Raw genomic sequence first — 20,316 nt, 5'->3', positions numbered from 1 at the left:
ATGCTACAGTCATGCTGTAACATGCCATGCCAAAACCTCTAAGTACTGAATTGTTTGAAACACTCCAGGAGGCCTCTAATCCAGCCTAAGCACAATTCCGTATGTATCATCCGGGACAAATCACAGCCCAGGAAAGTGGGTAATTTGGCTTGTTAGAATGGCTTTCAGACAAGGAAAGCTAAGAAAGTTTGTGTTTCATCTTTAAAGATATATAGCTGTAGCTTCAACCTGTATTCATTGGCACTCATATCCACGATGGATATATGGAGCTGCTACTACAGAACTGCTGGAACTTGCAGCATAACTCTACAACTAAGAAACATCAATACACACAGTAGTTAAGAGAGGTATCAATAGCTGGCACTTGAGTATGAGCTATACTTCCATGAAGTCAGGAAAATGTGCACTACAGTACTCTGTCAGCCTTTAGATGGACTTCAATAATGCTGAAAAAAAATCCTAATCAGTGTTGCAGGGTAGGCAGACTCCAGCCTGAGTGCAACGTCCTTTTCAAAGAGCATCAGCAAGTCCAAATTAACCCAAGATCCCATCTACACAAAAGGTAACTGCCACCAACAGGTTAGCACAGGGATGTCTTCTGCAGACAAAAAAATGTCTGTTATGAAACATTCAGTTCTTTCCATGGCCATCTTTTCTTGACACATGAACTTTCAGCATCCAGTGCTGCATGAAATAATGGCAATTTTCCTTCAAGCTCCTATTAACAGTGATGAGCTGACAGATAGGAAGCACGTGACCAGCCCACTCAACTTTCTGTGTACCTGCCAAAACAATGATGCTACAGAATGAAACCTGCCCTCGGCTTTACATATTTTCCAGAGAATCTGGTGTGAAAACTTTCAGAACATCTGTAAAGTAATACGAGAATCAGTAGCAAACAATTTGTGAAGTGTCAGCCTGACATTTGTTTCAGATAGTACCTGAATAATGAATTTTACAGGGAAGTAGATTCTTTCCACAATTTAAAGTTTATACAAAGCATATTTAAAAAAAAAGCTTCCTTCTCCTAACAAGTCACTAATCTGCCCGTAGGAGGCAATTTTCAAGCACTTCCCACACATAGACACAAAGATGTGCCCATCTCTCTGTTGGAATCCTTAGGCTCCCTTTTATTTGGTATGTTCTCCTGTAGAAGGAACTACAAAAGACTGAGTAATCCAGTGTTTTCAAAACAGTTTTTCTTTTTTTTTTTTTTTAATCTGTTTAGTTATCTGACTGGGAAGAGTAACAGAGAAAAAAGTAACTCAGCCCAAGTTAACTTCTCTACCAATCCCCTCTGTTAGGAAGTTGTCTCAGAAAAATAGAGAAGCTCCCTCCTGGCACCACAGAGAAATGCCGAATGCAAGTAAGAAAGCGTACCCGAGCACATGGGGTCAGGACAGCCACAGCCTCCTGTTTAGTGCAGCATTTATAGCCACACTGCTGGCTACAATGCCCGCAAATTCAGACCCTGCCACAGAATTTGACACCAGCCATACACTGCTGCAAGTGAGGAAGGATTTGAAGTGCCAGGGGAACTGGTCATATAGTTTTCTTCCAATGCCATTCCTAATCCAGAGCCATGTATATCCCCTGCCTGCACTAGAGGTTTGAACCAGCTTTTAGGCCTAAAGCCTAGATTTCTGCACGTCCACCTCTCCCAGTGCAGAGAAATCCTTTTTTCAGTCAGGAAATCAACACTTGGCCCAGGCAGCCCCACAGGCCTCACGTTACCCCCAGCCAGCCTAGCATGTCTGTAGGCCGTGCCTTGCTGCCACCTCCTCTCCTTTGGCCTTGGCTGAGGCAAGCCAAGTCCACAACTGTTCCTCTTTTGCTGCCCTTGTCAGCAAACACCCTGTTCAGCTGGGGTTAGCCCTCAGGCTGAGTTACTTGGGCCTAACAAGGTGTCAGATTCCTGAAAATAAAATAAAGTAGTAAATGAAAAGATTAGGGCTGCAATCCAGGAGACCACAAGCCACTATACACAAAAAAAGTAGGTGGTAACTGTTGTGGTTGTTGGGGAAGCCAGGACTAAAAGCCCTGGCTTACAACAGAAAAGGAATAAGTTTTGTTTACAGATATCTTGCCCATTATTGACCACTGATTCTGAGTTTTTGCTATTTACAGAATCCTCATTCTCTAGTTTCTGCTTGCTACTTGTGGTAGCCGAATCTCCAAAGCTATCTCTGTCTGGAGAGAAGAGTTTCAGACTTTTCAGCAAGATGGCCTTATGGAAGAAAGTACAGCCTGCTCCAGACTTGCCATGCCTGCAGAGCTGTGCTCAGCGCAGTGCTACCGAGGGACCCGAGTTCTTCTTTCCCCCCACTGGCTGCTCCTGGTGTCCCACTGGGGCTGTCCCATGCTGCCAGCAGCACACCATTCCTCGGCTCTATTATGATTCCAAGACATCATTCTTGCAGAGAAAACACCGGTCATAAAGTGTGTATGGGTTCAGTCAAGGTCAGCTCTATGGCAGTCCCCACATCCCACTGGATTCTGGTCCCGCCAGGCTGGGCAGACATTGGAAAAGATTTTCCTCTCAGATGGCCTGGGGATTTCTAGTAGAATCTCCTCAACTGACCCAAGCTTCAACAAGGAGAAACTTTTTGGTTACTCAGAACTTAATAAATGAAAGAGTGCAGAGGTCACAGTAGCATAGTGAGCGGTGTGATCTAGTGGCAAGGCCAGACCACTTTAGGAGCTATGAAGACCACTATGGCCCAGAGCCTGAAGCCCAAGGAAGGTATTAATCATTGTTATCCAGCCTCAATGGTGTTAGGGCATCCCCAGTGAGCCCAGGGAAGGATCTTTGCCTATACCAGTGGGGTTAAAGCCACACAGGTGTGTCACATGTAGCTTGTCCCTGCACTGCCCTAAGGAAGTATTGGTGTTTCCAGAAGAGCTGAGTACTGCTAAAAAGATATCAAGTAACCACCATCTGATGTGTTATGATAGTAACCACGGCTTTTTTTCCCCTGACACAGAGCCTGGAAATCACAGTTAAAAAAAAATAAAAAAAAAATCACGTTTTAGAAATGGAATCCTAAAAGACTGCTCCTTTGAAGAGAGCTCAGTAAATCTCTCTAAATTAGCTTCTGAATAGCTCTAAATTAACTTCTATTCAGGACTAGATTAAGGCAGTCTGAGTTCAAAGGTGCGTTATGAGAGCGCCACCAAATGATCCTGCAATCATCCAAATAATCCCCACCAGGGATAGTCAAAGTGACTGAAAGTGTAGCTCAGGCCTTCCTCTCTCTCAGAAGTGCTGGCAAGGCCTGCTCTGTTTTCTGCAGAACAGAAACTTTTACCACCAGCAGGACAGATTAGTGCTAGTGGACAAGTGGGCAAGACTTACAGCACATCCTTGCCACTCTACACAGCCTCTTGCTGGTATTTCAAGCTGGTGCTTTGACACTGGCAGGCACCTTGTGTCTTGCTGCAGTTTCAAGGCTCTAGGGAAGCTGAGGCAGCTGAAGAAACACTGGTTAGACTCAGGCCACATTGCTGGCATCTCCTTCTTCAAGACACAATAGCAGTGCACATCTTTGCACTGAAAGCAAGTTTTTTTAAAAAAAACAAAAAACAACTCCCTATCTGTGGTAATACCTTATATAGCTTGTTCAAGAATTCCAGAAGATCAGTGCTATTTTGAAACAAAAATAATATAATCTAATAACTGAACTCTCTGATAACAAGATGACTTGCACTCTGGAATATTCATGCTATGTTCAGCTTCACAAGCTTTCGGCCACATCTTGCAGCTCTTGTGTATGGAGGTGGCTCCTGTAGCCTGCCATAAGATGGAGGGCTTACTTACTGCTCATGAAGAGTCAGCTTCACACTTGCACAGGGGCTTGCACACCAAAATGTCAGGGCAGTCCTAAAAACACAACACATGAAAAGCCTCACAGGCACCTCAAGCTGTTCTGAGGACAGTGGGATCCTTGGTGGTGGCTTGCGGCGGAAGGAAAATTCCTTCAGGGGGAGAGTGCAATTTGGTTCCCAAACAGCAAATATGTATTTTAAAAAGCCTTTTTCCCATTATTTTACCCTCCTTTTCTCTGTCCCACTTATCTACAAAATAAACAACCTGCCTCTAATGACACACCACACCACCACTCCCAGTGGTCCCAGTATTGCTGGCCTCTGTGCCCCAGCTTGATGTGTCTGACGTTGTTACCAGGTAGTCTCAGCCTTGCATGGCATTTCTGACTTGTTTACTTATTTGCTGTTTGCCTTGCAAGACTGCACTCCCCCCCGAAGTACCCTGCCATTATTTCTGAAATCCAGCTGTTTCTCACATAACTATACCTTTCCCACCTTCTGAAATCCAAATAATCCTCACAGCTACAGCAAATCTGCAACTTCTGTTAGTTTCTTACACTATTATCTGTCACAGAGCAATTTCTCAAATCATGTTCCAGTCAGTTTTTCACATCTTCAGTTAGATTACCTCAGGACAGGGCCTGGTCATTTGCCTGCAGCCCTAACAGATGTATACAACAGGGGAAACGTCATCCTCCACTACAGGTAGGCAAGAATGCAGTAGTTCCTTGTTTCTATGGATGAAGAAAGAAAAAAAAGTAATTATTGAGGTTATTCTAAGGGAAACATCCTCTCGCACCCAGACAAATGAACAGGAAGTAAGGTGTCTCATGCTATCCTCTTATGCATTTCCCTGCATTCCCTCACTACCAGGTTAATAGTGCATAGAGGTTATATTACTTATTTTAAATCTTGGCCACTGTTTTATTAACCTTACAAATTTAAAATTAGGATATAAAACTGTAAATTGTCCTCTTCCACTGTTGAATTTTCCAGTTCTCTCTGATTACTTAAGAAATGATAATACAGTTTGAATTAGCAAGAAAGCCTTAAGTTAGTTGTATCTGTAGAGCAGAGAATTATAGCACCTTATCAAGTTACACCTTATCTCAGTCATCTTTAAGATTCTTAAGAGATACTGTAAGATTCTCACTGCAAAGTACAATTATGGTAGGGAGGAGTAGTGAACTCATGTTAACCATATTTAATCTCACATTCCAAATAATGCACATAATAGATGTGAATAAAAACAAAAGGGAAAATAATCAAGAACTTTCTAATAATGTGACTTAACCCTGGTTTCTATGTAATACCTCAGCTACCAGCAGCCCAAAGTTAATTTAGAAGACACTAGACACACACTACGTGACAAAAAAAGGAAAAACTCGACTAGTTTTTAGCCTAGGAGATTAAGGAGGAAAGAGGTCTTCAGAATGATATTTTCAATTATCACCTTTATGTTTCCATGACCTGTGACCTCCCAAACATTAGTGACAATTTTTATTCACCCTACACTGATTTATAGGAACCAATCTTGGCCATAAAGAAAGAGAGAATGAATAACTTCTTTTTACCTTGGCATCAGCTGTAAACACCTCGGAGTAAAAAATAACCAAAAGGGAAGCATTTTGGAAACAGCGTTTCTCTCCTGCTCACACTACCATGGCCTCAGTCTCTGTGAATTTTCTACTGGTTCTTGCTAGAGATTTTTATTTTGTTTTGAACAATTCTTTCCATGAACATGAGATCCGTACCACTGCAGCTGATTATTCTTTTCAGATGGTTTTCTTCCCTAACATCCTGAGACTTAATTCTTGTTACAGTACTCTCCCTACCCTGAGGAGCACATTTCCTATTGACCAATACTCTGCTCAATTCTGATTATAATTGTAAAGGCACTGCACTGAGATTAAACCTCCTACTTCCACATCTCATGCACAGCAATCTGAGAGGGTTATTAAAATAGACTCCCTTCTGATCATATCTGTAGACATTTTAATCTTACATTTGGTGTTTTTATATCCAAACTTTGCTCCTCATACACGGGGGAAGGGAATTAATTGAATTGAGTGGGAGGTTGATTTGGTGGAGTCCATTGGAACCCAGCAAATGTATAGTTCATCTACTGAAAACCACTTACCCTGAATTCTAACAAATAAGCCCATTTTTAAACTGTTCACTTCAAAGGAAGGAGTGGGAATTGCTTGTGCTCTGTCCTTCCCCACTAGCGTTTCTATTATCATTTCTCTTAAAAACAAAACAGGCACATGGGAAAGGATGATACAAGTGCAATCTATGTAGTGGAACTTTTTTTTCCCTGCTTTTTGATAAGGAAATGTGGAAGACGGAGTCTTCAGTAACTTTTAGTGGAGTCACGGGACAAGGATGGACCGTGGGGGAGACTGTGAGGCAGGCAAAACTGTACTTAGTTGTCTCCCCCTCCGTGTGAAACCCAATGGCTTGGGTTCACTGACTGATTTTCTCACCTCTTCTACCTAGTCATTCATTATACATAAAGGCCACAAGAGGTGGCAACAGCAAGAGAAAGGATTCACCTAAAGCCTCCATGCAATGTTAGAACCAATGCAAGCAGGAACTTGCTCCTCAGGAATGTTCCTGAAAGGAAGAGCTGAAAGAGCTGCCTATGAGACGAGTGGGCCGCAGTAAGGACACTGGCTCTCCCTGGATCAGATAAGTTATGAGCAGCAGCTTTTAAAATGTAGGTGTAAGGTAACCCTTCGGCTTCTACCACTGAATAAAGTTTTGAACTTTCAAAGACTAGAAGACAGCACTCCCAAGAAGCACTGCTGTGCAGTTGTATCCTTGGCTTCCAGGGTCCCTCACAGAAATTGCAGGCATGCCTCAACGCCCATTGCGTGTAAAAGTGTCCTCTGGAGTTCCACATTTCTAGCTTTGGCATCAAGAAATGTAAATTCACATTTTGCTACTCTCTCTATTTTTCTGATAGGTAGTGGAATCTCAAGCGAGCCTGGCAAGCACAAAGCACTTGATTGCCCCAGAGCTCCTCTCCGCAATTAAATAGAAGCCTGAGAAGATATCTGGGTACCTTCAATCCAACAGAGAAATCCTGGGAGGTAAGAACATATTTTCTGCTCAGCTACAGTGGCTACTTCAGCACAAACAACATCAAATGCTGAAGCACAAAGACGAGGAATTCCAGGAGGAATTAAAGTTTTCTCCAACAAGGAAAAAGTAGTCATAAGGTAGCTCATGACATCAGGAGCATTCGCAGCTCTGTAGCACCTTGCTCTTACTTATGTTAAAACTCCCCTCACTTGCATTCAACAACAAGCTACTGTCCTCCTCGATATTTGTAATTAATTGCTTTTATTTACTAGATTTTACATTTCTTAATCTGATCAATATCAAATTAACCTTACCTTCAAAGTCATTAGTGAACACACTGAAATTGTTTTCAGAAAACCCTGGGAATAGCACATGCATTCTCCCTGTTTGACACTGGCAATCATCTTCTCTTCTGTCAATCAATCTTTTCTCATTGCTAGCCCTTCCTTTAGTATATCAATATATATATTCAATTGGTACCCAGCCTGAGAAACAGGCCTGGACAGACGGGGCTGGTCAGGTGACAGAATGCCAAGAAACCTCACTTGTCCAAGAAACCTCACTTGTATTTTCCACGTCAGTGGATCGGAACAATAAAGAGTGCATTTTTGAAGTGTTGCTACCACCACTGCAACATTATCAAACAACATTTAAAGTCTGTATATGCATCCATATAACCCCACACACTCCCACCCTTCCCATTTTATCATTAAGACCATCCCGTTACCTGGAAACCTCCGTGCTGAATCTGGTGGTGTTCCACATACACTTTTGGACTTGCTTGGGTCTCCCATCACACATTTTTTGGTAGATCTGCAGGTAAGGTCTCCCAGAGCTGGCATTCTGCACTCAGGATGTGAATGATGAAGACGACACACCAGCAGGTAGTGCTTTCTCAGTTCAGCCCTCCCCAGCAGTGCGTTATTCCAGCTGGGGAAGACAAAGCATTTTCTGAACCTTTACCCAACAGCTCCTAGCGTTTTTCCCCCTGCAAATGGCTAACAACAGAATTTCAAAGACTGAGTTGCACAGTACCATTACACTTTCACCAACGATCCCAGGGAACCCACACCAAGTGTCTAGGGATCATTTACAGAGGAAAAGTAGTGCTCAAGGGCCAAGGAGGCAGCAGAAACAGCGGAATGCACTCTGAATGAAACAGGAATGGAGTATCAGCAGTATAAAATGCTCTAAAGTGTGGTGTGTTTTGTCTTTTTTTTTTGGGGGGGGGGGGGGGGCGGGGGGGGAGAAGGTATTAATGGCAGAGAAAGGAAACGCTCATTTTATTTAAGGTTTGGTCTGGTATATCTAGCCCGAGCTACATAGGAAAATGGGAAAGGACATGAGAAAGAGTGAGAAAAGACATGAGAAAGGGAAAAGGAGATGCAGGATTTCAGACAAGACAAACTCAGTCTAGCAGAACCTTTACTGTTCAGTCCACTTAAGACTTGACCTCTAAAGGACAGAGCTATTGATACACTTCAGAAATTTAGTACAGGGACTCCTATACTTAAGAGCTGATTGCATGCTGCAAAGTATGACAATGCTTATCCCCCTTATTTCACCTTTTAGCTATATGCAGAAATATTTTAATCTATTCCTCCATTATTATAGCCTCTTACAATACTCTCATAGTACCGAATCAATTTGGTGAAACAGCTTTACTTTTGGCTCACTTGTTTGGACATACCAGATCACAGTGTGTTAATATACATGGCGATTATGTTCTACCTACAAATGCCACAGTATTTTTCTTTATTCATTACTATGTATGTAAATTTATGTGCATGGCTCATAAGTAGTAAATATTGCCATTATCTGTCATGATAAAACAGTAAAAGCTTGGCTCACAAAGCACTAATTTCTTGCCTTTCTCCCTTTATATTACAGTGAGGGGCAAAAATCTGAAATGTTTGAGTATTTTTACAGCCTTTATAACATGACCAACAAAATGAGTCTTTGCCTTAAGAAACTTAAGGTATATACATCAGCCCAACTCAATGTGGTGAAAGCAAGTATCTTTCTCATCACAGCTAACAAGGAACTAACACACTGTTTCAAAAAAGCATCCCTTGAAATAGAAAAACAGAAAGAAATTCTCACTGAGACAACAACTAGAGACTTCAAAATAGTTGTGTCTGGAAAATCCTGCTTGGACCTAGAGTGGCAATGGCAGATATACAACAAAAGTTGCAAGATACCTACTAAAGGTAGGTAAAAAAAAACCTGAAACATCATGCAGAATAATCAACACCCCTGAGACCATCATCATTAGTCCACCATTAAAAAAATATTTTTTCCACCTCACTGAGGGGAAAAAGAGGCATTAAGAATTTAAATAACTTTACTTAAGGAAAACATTCAGCATAGCCCATAAAGCTGATATAATTCAGCATTTGGCAGCATGTGGCAAACCATTTCGTAAGACACTGCTGCTGCAGTGATGTGTTTATTATGTTAATATATGTTACATTATATCTCTGTATAATATAGAGTATTTTTAGAAATTATTAGTGTCTGGGAGCTTAACAGCTTCTTACAGGCATTTAGGTCCATGAACATCCCAGTGTGTATTAACTTAGTCCTAGAGCTACTCAGTATTTCTACCTGTACCTAAAATCTACACCAGTTCTGCTTTTAGGACTGGTAAATTATATCATCATGAAGTGTTTTAAAATTGATATCTTCCCTGTTTTTGGCTGAGATAGTGTTAATTTTCTTCCTACTAGCTGGTATGGTGCTGTGCTTTGGTTTAGGATGAAGAAAATATTAATAACTCGAGGCTGCCTCTTGCAGTGCAAATGGTGTGTTTGGAACACCTTCCTACCCTTGATAGTCACATTAACAAGAGGACAGAACAAATGGGTTATGTTGTTAGTGTCTATATATTTCAAGTGAAATGCCCATTGTGTAGTATAAACATTTCATATAACAGCATTAGGAAAAAGGATGTAAGCATACAGTTCATTCATTTTTTGATTTATTGGAAAATAACTCCTTGCATTTTGCTTATTTTGAAGGATCACAGTTTGTTCAAGTGATTTTCTAGTAGCTGTACATACTGGAGACTTCAAAAATCCAACTATAAATTTACAAGCATCAAGTATATTGCTTCTGCCTTCCACTTATCAGTTCCTACAATCCTTTCAGTTTCACTAGTTCAAAATGCACAAATCGGACATTTTTCAGAACCACTGAATCAGCATTTATGAAAATAATGTTTAAAAGTTCCAGGTGATAGTAATCTGTCACCTTCATATGGTGAAGTAATTGAGAAGACAAGTACTACCTCACCACGTTAGTATTCCTAAAGATTAGGTGCATCATATTGCATTTACAGGAGGGGCCTGAAACGTTAGTTACTGATAACCTACATCAACTTTGCAAAGAAATTGTAAATTCACTTTTAAAATTTGTATTAAATCTATTAAAAAAAGAAGAGAGAAGTGCAGGGAGACATAGGCAGACAGTGGCTGAGTAACCACACCGCTCTGAGACGTACCCCTTGCCCTGCATGTACTGCCATCTTTCACAGAGGAAAGTCTCTGCTACTGTTTCATCTCTGGAGAGCTGAAGTTCTTGCACAGCAACTCAGTATTACCATTCTTCTCTCTCCATTTCCTTTCCCTTGCATACTTGGCCACTACATCTGGATGGATGGACTTGTTCTTCTACCCAGGAATACGGTTTTGGCTGGGCAGAGCAGACACGTGCAAAGAGAACATCTCACCATTCAGTAGCAGTTGCCTGGATACAACTTCCTAAACGGCAAAAGTCTATACTCAGATTTTCCAGCACAGAAAATTAATTCCCTTTGTTGCAAACTCAAATCCCACTGAATCCACAAGTCATAGATGCCTAGAAATCTACTAGCTGCACTAGACAACCAGGTTGTCTTTGAGCGTGATGTCTCAATGAGAAAAGTTCAGCGTTACCATACTGTGCAAGTACACCAAGTACAATGCAACTTTACTTTGCAGTAAACCTGTCTGGAAGCTTACCACGCAATTATAGGACAGGTGAATGCCTTCTCCAAATAGGAATAAAATCTCTACAAAGTTTCTTCAGCTGTGGAGAAATACCTTGCTTACATTGTCTCAGATCAGGGCTTGGAAAATGCCCTGATTTTCAGATTCCCCCTCTACAGAAAGCAAGGAAGCTGCAGTGGCCTTAAAACTCAAGGGTGTTAAGGGGTATATTCTTTCAGATCAGCAAAAATGCGAGTTCTCAGCTGGATCAAAACTTGCAAGAGCTAGAATCAGAAATGAAATGCAGAATTGCTTTATTTAGAGCAACCTATTCAGAAAGCCTGCATAAAGCTTATAGATAGCCTGTACAAAGTCTACACTTCTGTGAAAACAATTCCCTGACTTTACTGTTTGCTTTGAAAATTGAACTACTTTAACCATTTTGAGGCACCCGTAAGGAAACCACAAGTAAGTGTCAGCGTTGGTCTTGTCAGTGACAGTGTTGATATGCTACAGACTTCAGTTTTACTTAGCCAAGCACTTGCTAGTGCTAACGGGTGGTGATTTGGTAATTCTACCGCAACAGCTAAGAACACATCCCTTCCTGGACCAAAACCTGGAAGAAAAAAGCTACGTAGAGGAATGCAGAAGTGCTATTGTCACCATTCTTGTTCTCCTTTCATAATCAAAAGAACAATGCATTCAAAGTATACCCACCTCTGTGAAACAAGTTGGCATCACAAGCACCTTCACACTTTCACACTTAAGAACCTTCGTGAGAAAAGAGCCACCTGTGAGAAAAAGGTCATCTACTATAAATCATATATTCTGAAGTAACAAAACCACAGAGATATGAGGTTTAACTACATGTAACAGAGAAATTTGAAAATCACATTCTACAAACCACAACGGACTTAAATTTCAGCAAAAGATTTACATAAAAAAGTTTTCTCTGTTCTTAGTTGTGCAAATTCTGTCTTCAAAGTTGAAAGACCTGATTAGACAACTCTGCCCCAACTGGTTAAGGTTTACCGGAATTTGCTCAAGAGCTGGGAAACAAAAGCTACTTTCTGTAAAGTTCAACGGGAAGTTATTGACCCCCCGTTAAATCTTTCTGCTACAGCAAAAACAAATCAAAAAATTGACGGGGTGGAGGAGAGAAGCCCCCCCCCCCACACACTTCTAAACACAACCCACTCAAAAAAAACATACCCAAATTAAAGTCAATACCTGTAGGTTAACGTTCAGCCCACAAGGCAGAGCATGCTGGCGAGTATGCTGTTGGCAGAGCACGGGGGCTGTCAGCCAGCTGAGGACTGCCAATGCTTTAAAGCAGCAGCAAGGCTGGTGTCCCCTGCTCGGCACACAGAGCAAGTCACTGGGGCTTGTCAGGTGCAGCTGCCAAGACTCTTCTCTCTCTTCAGAGAGAACAGTCCAGCCCAGCATGAATTTTGGCTGCGCAGTTGAAACCTTCACAGGATGTTGATGCTGTGAGAGGTAAGCTCGAGCATTCAGGAGCTAAAGGGGATGGGGTCAGAAGGGATACTGAAGCACTGTTCAATCCTTAACATCAACTGCATCGTTCAACAGGATACAGATGGTCAGAAGTTTTCTAGCAGACACTTTCATCAAAAAATCAGTTCCCTAATGTGTCACTTTTGATGACTTTTCTAAGAAATCTCTTCCTAGACCCAGCTAGCTCCTGGTATGGAGCTCTTTGGAAGCCGTCAGTGTCCATTATCCCAAACCACAGTGACGTGCAGCCCCTCCAAGGGCTAGTGGCTTCAGGCTTTCAGTCTTGCTGGCTTCTGAGGATGACCAGTACTCATCCTGGGGAGACCAACTTCCACAGCAGTCTGCATTAATTACAAGCTCCAGCATCTCAACAGTTGTTGAGTGGAAGTTACAAAATAGAGTATTTACCTCACATTTACCCAATTTTAACATGACTCATTTCTAAAATAACAAATAAATAATAGTAATTCTCCCCTTATCAGCAATTTTGAAGGTCTTATTTACACCAGAAGGAACTTAAAGAAGCCTACTTCTGAAACTGAAACCCCCACATCTTTCTGCCCTGCACTCCTCCTGCTGCAATACAGCCCTTTCCCTGAATAAATTATTATATTAAAAGAAAAAAGTTAAAGAAATCACCTGAAGGTTCATTATTGTTGCACAGAATTCCTCAGCAAGGCAGGAACCTTGTCACTGGTTCTAGCAGGCTAATTGTAGACTAACAAAATAATTTCCAATAGATTTTCATTCCCTACAGTTACTGCAGTCCATTGATTAACTTTACCAAGGCTCATTAAGTAGAAAATAGCATGTCAAGTATCTTTGTTTTGGAAAACAAAAAAAATCCATCTCTCCCCTCATAACCTGCATGGATGAGAGCTGTACTAGCATGCTGCAGCTGCCTCCCAGAACAGTACAGTAAGAAATACTGACGATATTGCATGACCAAGACCTTGGAAAACCTACCTTGACCACATTCACAACCCAGTTAGCCCTTTCTACACGTGCGAGGATTATGTCTGTATTGTTGCTTTCATGCTGTGACATAGTATAATAAATGAACTTACAGTGAATCAAAAGGATTTTTTTTCCATAAGATGGCTTATGAAACTGAAAATTACTGTAAAACATTAGAAGTGGCAACCTACAGTCATTTGAGCTGTTTGTTTGAGCTGTTATTCCTGCAAGGCAAAGGTGCCTGTTAATAAAATGTTAAATCACAATAAATAAAAGTACTTGCCACAATTTTTAGTCAGAATGCTAATGCAGGTTTTATTTTACTTCATTTATATACTGTATTTGTCAATGGATATTTCCTGACCAACACCTTTGGAATTCTTTCATTGCTCCATTATTTAAAAAAAAAAAAAAAAAAAAAAGGAAAGTAGGAATCAGCAGCCACTTCCTATTCATGTCAAAAAAGTAAAATTATTTTAAAAATCTGAAATTGAGTTTGGAGTATCAAATGCCTATGGGAAAGCTGTATAACAATTTAAAACTCATTCCACTGAGTAGGTCAAGTTACTCATAACCCCTTTTTTTTTTTTAGTAAAATCATAATAAAAATTATGCTTTGCATTTTCACATTCTGAAGAGCAAAAAATACTTCTTTATAACAATGCATGTGCAAATATACCCCCTTTAAAGACTATGTATCAATAAACAAACAGGGATTTTCTTCACTGAGTTCATAAAAAACACTTCCATGCCATTTATGACTATCATTGCTTTTAATTGTGACTGATACAAATATATGCTCTTAATAAAAGTTATTTAGTTTATAACAATTTCAATATACATTCTTTCCCTTGAAATTTTTTCCACAGAAATTTTCAAATTGAGAAAAGTATAGAAACCTAGAAATTACGGAAATAGGCCTGGCAAGAGGAATGAATTAAAGTTATAAAAAACCCTCTATTTGTAAACACTCAAGCACTGCAGATATTTAAAGTTATTTCAACATTGTACATATGGCAATCACTAAATGCTATCTGATACAGATGTTTCAGAGTAGAAATAGTTCAGCACAAGCTGAATCCACCCAAAGAAAGCTGAACCCACCCAAAGAACAGTAAATTTCGATTCATACTTCTATTTGAAACATGCAAGCACATTCTGAAATCTGACACATTTTTACTTTTAAAAATACGGAACACCATACTATATAGATGAAAAGCTTGAGAGCAGCTCAGTCAGATCCATAACTACTGTTCAAGGCAATTGTGAGATAGTCACATCGATGCCCTTAGGTGTCTGAGTCTTGAAAAAAAGATGTTGATTCACGAGTTTCACATATGGATGAATCTTATTTTACTAGTATTTCACATTGAGTAATCACTACGATATACGAAGTATATCTTTTAAGTCAGATCTTGGGTGTATTTCTGATAAAGCAGATAAGAACTTAATAAAATTTATTTCACACAGTGAAGACTAATGAAAGCCCCCTAAGTTAGACCATGACCTTTAAATAGCTGATAGCTATTTATTGATTTCAAAGCCAACTCAAAGAACAAGCACTGGGTCACAAAGTAATCAGACATCAATAAATCTACAGTAGGTATATTGGAGAAGTGACAGAAAAACTGCTTTGAGTTGAACATTGTGATAGCTTTTACCACCGTAATGCTTCAGAATCATACAGTTATTCTTAAAAGGGGCCTGTGTAAATGTTTCAATCCTATTTCTAATTGAGGAAAAACAATCACAGAACGAAAAAAACGACAATCAATTCAAAATATCATGGATGTAGAAACACTATTAAAGTGCCCAAACTGTTTTTACATTCATTTGAACCCCTGTCTCTAAAAAGGTGAAATATCCCGGTCTAGAATGTATGGTCCGCTCACCTCACAACATTGTTACTTAAACCCGTAAGTATACTGTATGATTAGTAGAAAATCTTTAGCAGACAAAAAAAAGAAAAATGAAACTGCAGCAAGAGAAAATGAAACTGCGGGCAAACCTGAGATCCATTAGTGTATAAATCTGCTTAAAAACTAAAAAGATAGAAAGAGAAAGCTAACAAACTACAATAAAAGTTATGTGTTTAAAGCAGTAAGTTTTAACAGGGTGGGAAACATTTAATATGAACATACGCCTGCAAAAGGATCATGGTCTTTCTGAACGAGCTGGTACTTTTTGCAGCATCAGATTTGCAGTAAAGACTTAAAATTGTATTTATTAATATTATGCTTTTCCCACCCTGACAGAGAATAAACATGAATTTAGAAGCACAGTAGAAGTGAAAAACAAAGAGTAGGAGGAAAAGAGAGAAAGCAGCAGAGAAAGACAGAAAAGGTGAATACAGAGCTACAGAAGTGTTTATTGAGCATGCTACAGAGGTAAGCAGAGTACACACAAAATGAAATTAAACAACCATCAAACCTCCCGACTTTGTTAGAAAATTAATTTTTAATTGTGCCACTTTCAAACTATACTGAATTTTACAATTCTAAAGATGTAAAAACTCAACTAATAGAAAATATACATGACCATTTTCTCTACATAGATAACAGAATCTATGAATCTTAAAACTAAGTACATCAATTTCAAAAAGTATTGGTCATTTAAACAGAACCAAGGTAACAGTTCAGATTGACAGAGAACTGCTTTCAAATTAACTGGATCTGTAGATTCTGAGCCATGTTTATAGTAAAGTCAGATTAATTTCTAAATACAAAATATTTTGAAGAGATTTATTAAAACTGAATATTACAATGCAAGGTAAATTAAGACTAAAGGCACATAAACTTTGGTCCCACCTGGTTGTCAGTTTTAGAAAACTGCCACAAAATTTCCTGCAAGTGTTCGCAGAAAACTTTCTTCATCATTGAAAAATACATGCACCATTTCCTGAACTAGCTTGACCAGTCTGTACATGCTCAGAAATCCACAACCATATTCCATATCTTAATTACAAACTAAAGATGGCAATATATATTTAAATGCACATAAGTCATGTCAACTTCAAAAACATCTACGAAAAATATTCAGCCACAAACAAGACATTACTTAGTGCTGACATTTATATGATACATCCCACAAGAGTGTGTACAAAAAGGTTAAGATTCTATAATGCTTTTCACTTAGGGCTCAAAGTCACAGAAGTCACTTCTTGTCCTTTACAAAATTAATATTCTGTACCTTGTTAATTTTAACAAATGCCTACATTCATAACTGAATCTAGACCAGAACCATGAAATACAAAAGGCTTTTTTTTTTTTTTGAAAAAAGCACAAAGCAAAAAGTAGCAAAATCAAATAACATTGTTTTATTCTTTCAGCATAATGCATCTTACCCAATTAAAAAGAAAAATAAGTGACAGGCCCGCAGATAAAGAAATCAATTCCAAGCAGGAGAAACAAAAGCTTAACCTTTTTACACACCCCTGCCTAAACGTATTGAAATCATTATGTAACAGTGTGCCCCAGACAACCAAATTTGTTTTTACTAGTTACGCAATTTCAGCAGTACTAGTTTCCCCTTTTAAGGCACGTATGTCAACTCAGTTGAAAAACTGTGGTATTAACTTGAAATCTTTTAAACAAAATGATGATTTATCTGAACAACAGTTGGACAACAGCAGTTAGTATCACTGCTTTTTAATATTTTTTAATTTTTATTTTTTAAACAAACAAGGAATGATAACAGCATGAAAGAAAATCCAAAAATAGAAGACAAACTCTGGTCCCCACTTTCCTGAACAGTCAATAGGTGACAACACCAAACAATGCAATACACCCTCATTTTCAATCTGCCTTTTTAAATAGTTGACTTGGAGAAAGAAACTCTCAGATGGTGATTTTCTCCAAGATTGTAATTGTGAAGATCAATCAAGGCCTGAATAGCTTCTTCTACTGTTGACATCTGAAGAAGTGCCATCTTGTGATCTCTTCTGAAACAAAATAATGGCATTAGGAAGTCAAACAATACAGGGGTTGTTACTAATGTTTTCCTGAAGACATGCCACAAAAAAAACAATTAAGCTGTCCTTTGTTAAAACCGCGTACAGAAAAATTACTTACTGAAAAAATTTAAATGCTTTCACAGTGCCTCCAGTGTTAGCAAACAGTGTGCGGAGATCCTCTTCTGCTACTGATGGTCTACAGACAGAAAACAAGCATAACCAGAAAATTACTAGTCCATTCAGTGTGTTGTGATTAATATTAATGCTACTGGCTTACTGACAGCCAACACTCACGGAATATTGGATAGATGAAGAGTTGCAGATGGAGGGAATATATTCTGAAAGTTTTTTGAACCAGGTTTCTTGAAGCGATGCAGAGGTGAATTACCAAAATCTTTAGTCAGCCCTTGGTCATCAAGTCCCTCTCGAGGTAGTTGTACTGTCTGATGTTTAGAAAGGGTAACCCGAATAATCTTTCCATACATTTTTTGTCCATTAAGATGGCTCATGGCTGAAAGAGACAAGAGGTTTACTCAATTCAGTATTACTTTTCAATAGCATGTTGCATATCACATACAACCCTAGAAACAAGGAAAAAAACAAGAAAAATCAAAGGGTCATTGCACTAGAATCAAAAATGAGGTCTGCAGAGTGTTTAAAGACCTCCACACGTGTTTCAGCTGTTGAATTCATTTAGGCTATTGTGCAAACTTTTTGGAACCTAATACAATAAGATTTTGGATCTTGGGGGTAACCAGGATACAACAAAAATTGACAGATGAAAACATGCTTAGTTCACCTGATTTCACATAGCTTAATTTCAAATACTTAGACTATTGGGAACATAAACAGAAATCTAGTCTTACCCAGCTGTGACTGGTTTCCATCAGCCATCTGTATAAGAGCACTGTCTTTCTTATTGTATAAAATCTTCACACGCTGCACATCACCATAAACACCTTTTCAAAGTCAAAGGTAACCCAAAAGAAAAAGGTTATTTTAAAGCCAGTCAACTAAGTTACGCATTTTGACATATCAATGGAACATTCAGACAGCAACAAGATCTCTCACTCAAACTCAACACTCTCACAAATGAATAAAGGAGATAAAGATTTTGAATAGTGAATTTTGAAAAGAATAATTTCTGATAAACCCTCGAAGCTATGTGAATGATATTAAATTAAAGACCATGCAAAATATATTAGCATGCATTAAAAGAAAATCTGTGTCTATGGAGAGTTTTAAACAGCAAAAGAAAAATAGCAAAAGATTTACTATTCAACTTTAAGCCAAAGTGCTAGCTACAAATAAGAATTAAGGTGAAACAAACAAAACAAAAAAAAACAACAAAAAGCAAAACAAAACAAAATTAAATCAATAATAAAAGTATAGTGCTAACAATAACATACCGAAGAGGGTAAACAGACTTTGGGGCGTAACCATCTTTAGAAGGAGAGAAGAGCAAGCAGCGTAAGACAAGAAGAGAGAAGAGTCGAGGAAGAGCGGAGATGAACAGATCATCCATAACGAGGGTGGTTCCCGCAGAATGGTGAGGTGGTCATGGATCATGGTTTCAAGGCGGTTAATTGGGGCAAGTTGGTCCGAGGAACATTTTGTTCAAGCACAGAAGCATGAACGTAGGGAATGAAGACAGGGAACATAGACAAAGACAAGGAGAAAAGGGTAAAACAGGGAAGGGCATGGGAATTTGGGTAAAGACAAGGAAAGGGAAGTTGAACACAGAGGGAAAAGGATGAAATGGGGAAGGGAAAACAGCAATGCAGAAGAAAAAATAAGTGGGGAACAAAAAAATAAAATATAGGTCAGTACATAGGAAATGCAGGAATTTGGTCAGAAAATGGTTGGTTTATGTACTGTACAAGAAAAACTGAGTAAAATGTAGTCACCCAAGACAAATATGGGTAAAGTACATTCATATCAAAGAGTAAACTACAGCATTTCATCTCAACATGAAAATAAATAAAAAAAAGCATGCAATAAAAATTTTAAACTTTAAACTTTAACTGCGTAAGCATGGCTGGTTATGAAATGCAGGCAAAAAATCTTTCAAAATGGCACTCTGACCTAAAACATTTTAACATGCAAGACTGGATGACAAACTAGTACCAGATGATAAAATAAGCTTAATGATTTATAGTGACAGAGGCCAGTTAAAAATGGAACAGCTAGACTGATACAAACTTCCCACATTTCATACCAGCTTTCACAGCCATCAAAATAAATGTAAAGGACAGTAAAAATGTGTAACTAAACAAACCCCTTTAGATTTCAGAGTTCGCAAGAAAGATACAGTGAAGGTAAAAAAAGCTTTGTCACCATTTTTTTTTTAATAAGACAAATGAGTAACTGTCAAGAAAAAAAATTACTAAGAGAGACTGGAAGAGTGCCTCGTCAAGATCTTTGGGAGAACCTTTAAAGAAAAATGTGTTAGAGTAGTTCACATAAATTAAAACCTTAAAATGTGAGATACAAGCATGAAATGAAGCAGCAAACAATTAAAAGAAACAAAAATGGGAATTCTAGTTTACATGATTATAATTGCAAAAGAAAAAAAGCTTTCAATTCAAATGTCAAACATGCAGTAATTACCATATTTTTCTTAGAAAAAAAGGTAGCCAACTATCAAACGACAATAAGTTGTTAGCTACCTGGAATAACAAAAGTATTCAACAATAATGGTTTTTAAATTAACTTTGGGGGAGGGTAGGGAGTAATAAACAGCAAAAATACTATGAGCTTAAAATCCAAATACGAGACGCCAAATTCAAAGAAATTATAAGATACTGATTGATGAAGTATGGCTAAAGAGGAAAAAAAGTGAATTGTTTCACTAACCTCTTCATTTAAATTGCTAACCAGGAGGACTGTATTGCCACCAGCTGAGACTCCAGGCATTCCCACACGGCCAGCAGCAGCAGCAGCTGCAGCAGCAGCAGCATTTGGAATAGCCAAAGGACTCAGAGCTCCTGGAACAGCTGCAACAGGAAGCCC

The 20,316-nt window shown here is 38.9% G+C and overlaps 1 protein-coding gene across 7 annotated transcripts in view; it reads right to left on the bottom strand.

Moving 5' to 3' along the window:
* Positions 1 to 15,700: 15,700 nt before the first annotated feature.
* The window catches only part of PTBP2 (polypyrimidine tract binding protein 2), a 50,112-nt gene continuing 45,496 nt past the window's right edge, over positions 15,701 to 20,316 (bottom strand). For 4 of the 7 annotated variants that reach the window (XM_048067021.2, XM_048067027.2, XM_048067026.2 and 1 more), the window contains 6 exons: positions 20,161 to 20,315; positions 18,714 to 18,747; positions 18,171 to 18,263; positions 17,599 to 17,815; positions 17,423 to 17,500; positions 15,701 to 17,292 (listed from right to left, as the gene is read on the bottom strand). In XM_048067021.2, the coding sequence (XP_047922978.1) occupies positions 17,160 to 17,292; positions 17,423 to 17,500; positions 17,599 to 17,815; positions 18,171 to 18,263; positions 18,714 to 18,747; positions 20,161 to 20,315 (710 nt within the window). In that variant the 3' untranslated portion in view covers positions 15,701 to 17,159. The remainder of the gene's footprint in view (positions 17,293 to 17,422; positions 17,501 to 17,598; positions 17,816 to 18,170; positions 18,264 to 18,713; positions 18,748 to 20,160; position 20,316) is intronic. The other 3 variants (XM_048067023.2, XM_048067024.2, XM_048067025.2) reach the window with 3 other exon arrangements.

The sequence above is a fragment of the Anser cygnoides genome, chromosome 8 (assembly GCF_040182565.1).
Source record: "Anser cygnoides isolate HZ-2024a breed goose chromosome 8, Taihu_goose_T2T_genome, whole genome shotgun sequence".
NCBI classification, from domain to species: Eukaryota; Metazoa; Chordata; class Aves; order Anseriformes; family Anatidae; genus Anser; species Anser cygnoides.
This window is presented reverse-complemented; position numbering and strand designations above follow the sequence as displayed.